The sequence below is a fragment of the Tachysurus fulvidraco genome, chromosome 23, assembly GCF_022655615.1.
Source record: "Tachysurus fulvidraco isolate hzauxx_2018 chromosome 23, HZAU_PFXX_2.0, whole genome shotgun sequence".
NCBI classification, from domain to species: Eukaryota; Metazoa; Chordata; class Actinopteri; order Siluriformes; family Bagridae; genus Tachysurus; species Tachysurus fulvidraco.
The window spans coordinates 2149904-2154903 of record NC_062540.1 but is presented as its reverse complement, the minus strand read 5'-3'; the positions used below and the strand labels follow the sequence as shown (position 1 = coordinate 2154903).

The 5000-nt window shown below is 44.5% G+C and overlaps 2 protein-coding genes across 2 annotated transcripts in view; one reads left to right on the top strand and one right to left on the bottom strand.

Annotated features, from left to right (window-relative positions):
- Positions 1 to 2003, top strand: part of LOC113655042 (protein-glutamine gamma-glutamyltransferase K-like) — an 11001-nt gene extending 8998 nt beyond the window's left edge. Inside the window, exons 11-14 of the mRNA XM_047807576.1 lie at positions 1 to 105; positions 200 to 360; positions 528 to 664; positions 792 to 2003. The exon at positions 1 to 105 is cut by the window's left edge and continues 180 nt beyond it. Of these exons, the coding sequence (XP_047663532.1) occupies positions 1 to 105; positions 200 to 360; positions 528 to 664; positions 792 to 936 (548 nt within the window). The 3' untranslated portion in view covers positions 937 to 2003. The remainder of the gene's footprint in view (positions 106 to 199; positions 361 to 527; positions 665 to 791) is intronic.
- Positions 2004 to 2163: 160 nt separating this feature from the next.
- The window catches only part of LOC113654918 ((Lyso)-N-acylphosphatidylethanolamine lipase-like), a 4437-nt gene continuing 1600 nt past the window's right edge, over positions 2164 to 5000 (bottom strand). The window contains exons 4-8 of the mRNA XM_027165208.2: positions 4692 to 4980; positions 3369 to 3523; positions 3150 to 3261; positions 2830 to 3016; positions 2164 to 2394 (exon numbers count right to left, since the gene is read on the bottom strand). Of these exons, the coding sequence (XP_027021009.2) occupies positions 2305 to 2394; positions 2830 to 3016; positions 3150 to 3261; positions 3369 to 3523; positions 4692 to 4980 (833 nt within the window). The 3' untranslated portion in view covers positions 2164 to 2304. The remainder of the gene's footprint in view (positions 2395 to 2829; positions 3017 to 3149; positions 3262 to 3368; positions 3524 to 4691; positions 4981 to 5000) is intronic.

Here is a 5000-nt window from a genome sequence, read left to right as displayed (position 1 = left end):
GCAGTACCATCCTCCACAGCCAAGTGGCAGTCATGTACTACACTGGTGTGCAAAAGGCTATGATGAAAAAAGATGATACAGAGGTGGAGCTCAAACCCAATGAAGGTAAAAGACTCGTCCTTTTGTTTGGCATTCGCTGCCATCGTATCCGAACAATACTGACTCTACATCATATATATTTCTTTTCATTTGTTTATAGTCCAGACCCTGGAATGGACCCTTCCATACAACCTGTACAAGAATGAGCTGGTGGACCAGGCGGCTCTGATGCTCACCATATCTGGACGAGTCAGTGAGACCAACCAGGTTCTGGTCACCCAGTTCAACTTCCGCCTGCGTACACCTGACATCATCATCACCGTGAGTCCTTAAGTCTTTCCTACTGCATAATAAAACGTGACTCTTGTTACTTTTCCATTAGCTTTTTTAGTCTTTTAATCATTTAAGGTTTTCCAAAAAAAAAGGGATTTTTTTTTAATAAACAAATCCATTTTTCGTACTGACACGCTTGTATTTTCTCTATACAGCCTGTAGGGGATGCTGTAGTTGGTAAAGAGCTGTCAGCTAATCTCACCTTTAAAAACCCGCTACCACAAGTCCTGAAAAAGGTGAAGTTCAGGATCGAAGGCTTGGGCTTGCAGAACATCAGGGAGATCTCCTACGGGTACATTTTTGCCTTCGTCCTCATCGGGTCTTTAAACCGATACGATTTACTGGTTTTAATGTTCGGGAGTTTTTGAAATGGTTCAGATTTGCGTTTGACGTTAGAATAATCTTTCCTTCTTTTCCAGTGATGTGGACAGACTGGCGACCGTCACCCTGACGGAGACGTTTATCCCTACCTTGGCCGGTCAGAGGAAGCTTCTCGCCGCTCTGGACTGTCAGCAGCTCACGCAGGTTCACGGCGTTGCCGACATCTTGGTTAGGGAGAAGTGAAAACGGACACGGATGCAAACCCCCATGAATTCACCTCAAAGAAAACGGCGACAGAAAGGACAGAACGTAGAAGCTTCAAAGCTTTGAGGACATTTGTTAAAATATCATTCAAACAAGGGAACGATTTCACTTAGTGCAGAATGAGGCTGAATGAAGCTCTTGAAACTCGGGGGGGGGGGGGAAACTAGAACATGGCTGATTTTTTTCATACAGGGTTTCAAGAAGTCTCCTGTTTCTTTCTTTTTTTTTCTTTTTTTTTTTTTACAGAATATTTGTCTTTATATAACAGCTCACAGCTAGAAATATTTTTTTTACAATTTAAAGGGCATTCTTATATTTTCCCTGGTGAGGGTTTCATCCGAGGCCCAAAGCGACCGCTTACTCACCAGCTTGTTGCTAGCGGTAACTGTGTCTGCGAATCACGGCCGTGTTTGGACGATGACCCCTAACCCTACTATGTGATTTGTTTATTTACAGACTCTTCATGACGTGATCTTTATATCGGTGGCTCGAGATGTCACTGTAACGTCCGATTTAATCTTCCTGCTTAAAATAGCATGGATTTCCGTGCTGCTTAACAGTATTCAAGACTAAAAGGCCACACCGGTATTTTCTTGAGGCACCGTGTTTGAAATTCTGGGCCAATGTGATATTTTTTCTTTATTATACACTTGCTGTTGTTTATAATGTTTATTTATACAGTTGTACTTTTTATTTAACTTATTGTTCTTTAATATATTTTATAAGTTGAGTAGACGGAAACGGACGATTCACACAAATGGAGGTTTAGTTGATGTATTATGCAGTGTGTAGATTTAAAAGCTGTACCTTATTTGCATTATAATCACTTTTATACACCGAAAATCCAGTAAAATCCGTCTGAACATTTGACAGACGTTTGTGTTTGACACCGAATTTCATTCATCATTCACTTGTTGATTCATGAAGAATGGATATATTTTTTTTGTTGCTTTACTGAGATTAAATACTAAACTGGAGTCAGTACGTATTTGCATATTGGGTCACGCACGCACACACACACACACACACACACACATACACAAACACACGCACGCACGCACACACACACACATACACACGCACGCATGCACGCACGCACGCACACACACACACACACGCACGCACACACACACTCGCACACATACACACACGCGCGCATACGTCCACACACACACGCGCACACATACACACACACACAAGGATCAGTGAACTCGTGATAAAGATTTATTTAAAAAGGAAAATGTGACATTAATCATTAAAGTAATAAACTGTACAAGTACACACAAACTCTCTCTCTCTCACACACACACACACGCACACACACACACACACACAAACACACAGAGGTTAATCCACAGTGTCACAGATGCTCTGCACCACAGCATTGAATGCTTGAGGCTTATCAGCATAAACATGATGAGGAGATCCTTCAACAACCTGGAGAGAGAGAGAGAGAGAGAGAGAGAGAGAGAGAGAGAGAGAGAGAGAGAGAGAGAGAGAGACATACAGAGAGAGATAGAGAGAGACAGACAGACAAAGACAGACAGAGAGAGAGGAGAGAGAGAAAGGAGAGAGAGAGGTAGACAGACAGACAGACAGACAGATAGACAGACAGAGAGAGAGGAGAGAGAGAAAGGAGAGAGAGAGGTAGACAGACAGACAGACAGATAGACAGACAGAGAGAGAGGAGAGAGAGAGAGGTAGACAGACAGACAGACATGGTATTAAAAATATTAGGATGTGTATAAATAAAAATGAATTTTTATGATTGATGTCAAAAGCCATTGCTCAGTGTTTAAAGTCTTGTGGTGCATTCTGGGTAAAGAAAATCTCTGCTGTTGTATATTTTGTGTATATTGTTCTATACCACACCACAGTATGTGTGTAGCTGTTGGGTCTGAGACGGGCGACTTGCTCTCCGGTCGCGCTGTCCATCCATGACTGGCCTCCATACACCAGGGTCACTGGGAGGTCAGGGGGCAAGAGGTGAACCCGGTCCAGCATGGGCCTCTTTGCCCAAAGCAGAGAAACAGACATGGCTCTAAACCCGACCTCTCCACTGAGAGAGAGAGAATGAATGGATGAATGGATGAATGAATGAATGAGTGTTTTTTTAAATTTGCCCCTAAAAATAAATCTAAAAAATCTAAAATATCGATCAGGGTCGTGTCTCAGACATAACAGTAAGGTACCTGGGAGTCTGAGCATTGCAGTGATAGATGTATTCCATAATGGTGTCATCCTTAAAAAGCTCCTCAAAGTTCCTCTTGAAGTCTGGTCGAACTCGGCTGATTAACTTTGGGCCTGTAAAATAAAATGAGAAGATCATTAAAAGAATAAGATCTTATCAATGCTCTGTTTGTGATGTCACACATTCGCCCCTCGTCACCAACACCATGTCGCCTCCTTACCCCACGGCCCAGTGGCCCGGACAACAGCCAAAGGGTTGAAAAACGATGCCATGGATAAGACCATCTCCACCCAGCGTGGGAATCCGAGACTCGCCACCCCGTCGGGAGGCACGGGCTCGAAACCCCAGGGCTCCACCAGGATCAGGTGACGGACTCTGAGGGGGGAAGTGATGGAGATGAAAAGGGGTGTGGCTTCTATGCCTGTCAGTCTCAGTCAAGAGGGTGTGGCCTCCTAACTACAACACGACATATGACTTAACACTTAACACAGCCAAAATCTCATAATCATAATTCTCTTAACCCCTAATCTGACACAAAATCAATTAATCGATGAAGATTTAAAAAAAAAAATAAATAAAATCAGACGAAAGATACGGTTGCATTATTTATTGAAATTTTTAGAGCTAAAATTGTTGAACAGTAAAAGACACAGCGACTACTTCAGTTTTTTCCCTTCCTCTTTTTCTGAGGCTACAAACCACCAGACCACATGACACTGAAGCGTGCACGCTCCAATAACACACTCCGTAACACTTACGAACTGTATACGATGACTTGCATAAATATTCAAACACCCCCCCCCCCCCAACCCCCGCACGCTTCAACGTACTGACATTTTGTAGTGTTACAACTTGGAACTGAACCCGAACTTTCGTGTATCTACACAGAATAAACACTACGACTGAGTGTTCAAAAGTGTTGCTGTGAAAGCTTATAATTAGTTTTCGTGTCATGACAGGTCACATAATTAGTTAAACGGAGTCAACCGGCGTGCAATTAGAGTGTCAAGTGAGCTCGGTGAGAGGGACGGACTTCTGGAAAACCGTCCATCGTCTGCCACCATGTTTCACTGTAGGTTTTGTGTCCAGGTTAAGGGGGTGATTACTTATGCACGGCACTGTATCTTAATTTCTTGTCACTTTTGTCTGACTGATATTACTCTCACTCGTTTTCTACCGCTTATCCGAACTTCTCGGGTCACGTGGAGCCTCAAGCGTCATCGGGCATCGAGGCAGGATACACCCTGGACGGAGTGCCAACCCATCACAGGGCACACACACACTCTCATTCACTCACACACACACACACTACGGGCAATTTTCCAGAGATGCCAATCAACCTACCATGCATGTCTTTGGACCGGGGGAGGAAACCGGAGTACCCGGAGGAAACCCCCGAGGCACGGGGAGAACATGCAAACTCCACACACACAAGGCGGAGGCGGGAATCGAACCCCCAATCCTGGAGGTATGAGGCGAACGTGCTAACCGCTAACTGCCCCCTGACTGATATTATATACATGATATATTTATTTTTTCTCACCTCTCAGGATACTGTATGGCATATGAAGTTGCCAGGTAACCTCCTAAGCTGTGGCCTAATAGGATCATTTTCTCCAGGCCCAGCGTCCGCCTCCAGTGTTCTATAGCGATGACGGACCGCTGCTCGGCTTGAACGGGGTCCAGCGGGAAGCGAGGGTGAGAACTGCGACCGAATCCTAGCAGGTCAAAAGCGAAGATGGGACGCGATCGACACAAAGCGTCTAGGTTCCTGATCCACAGACCGACGCCACCCCCGAAGCCATGTACCATCACCAGCGGAGTCTGTGAGCCTGCAAAGAGAAAACTTTTA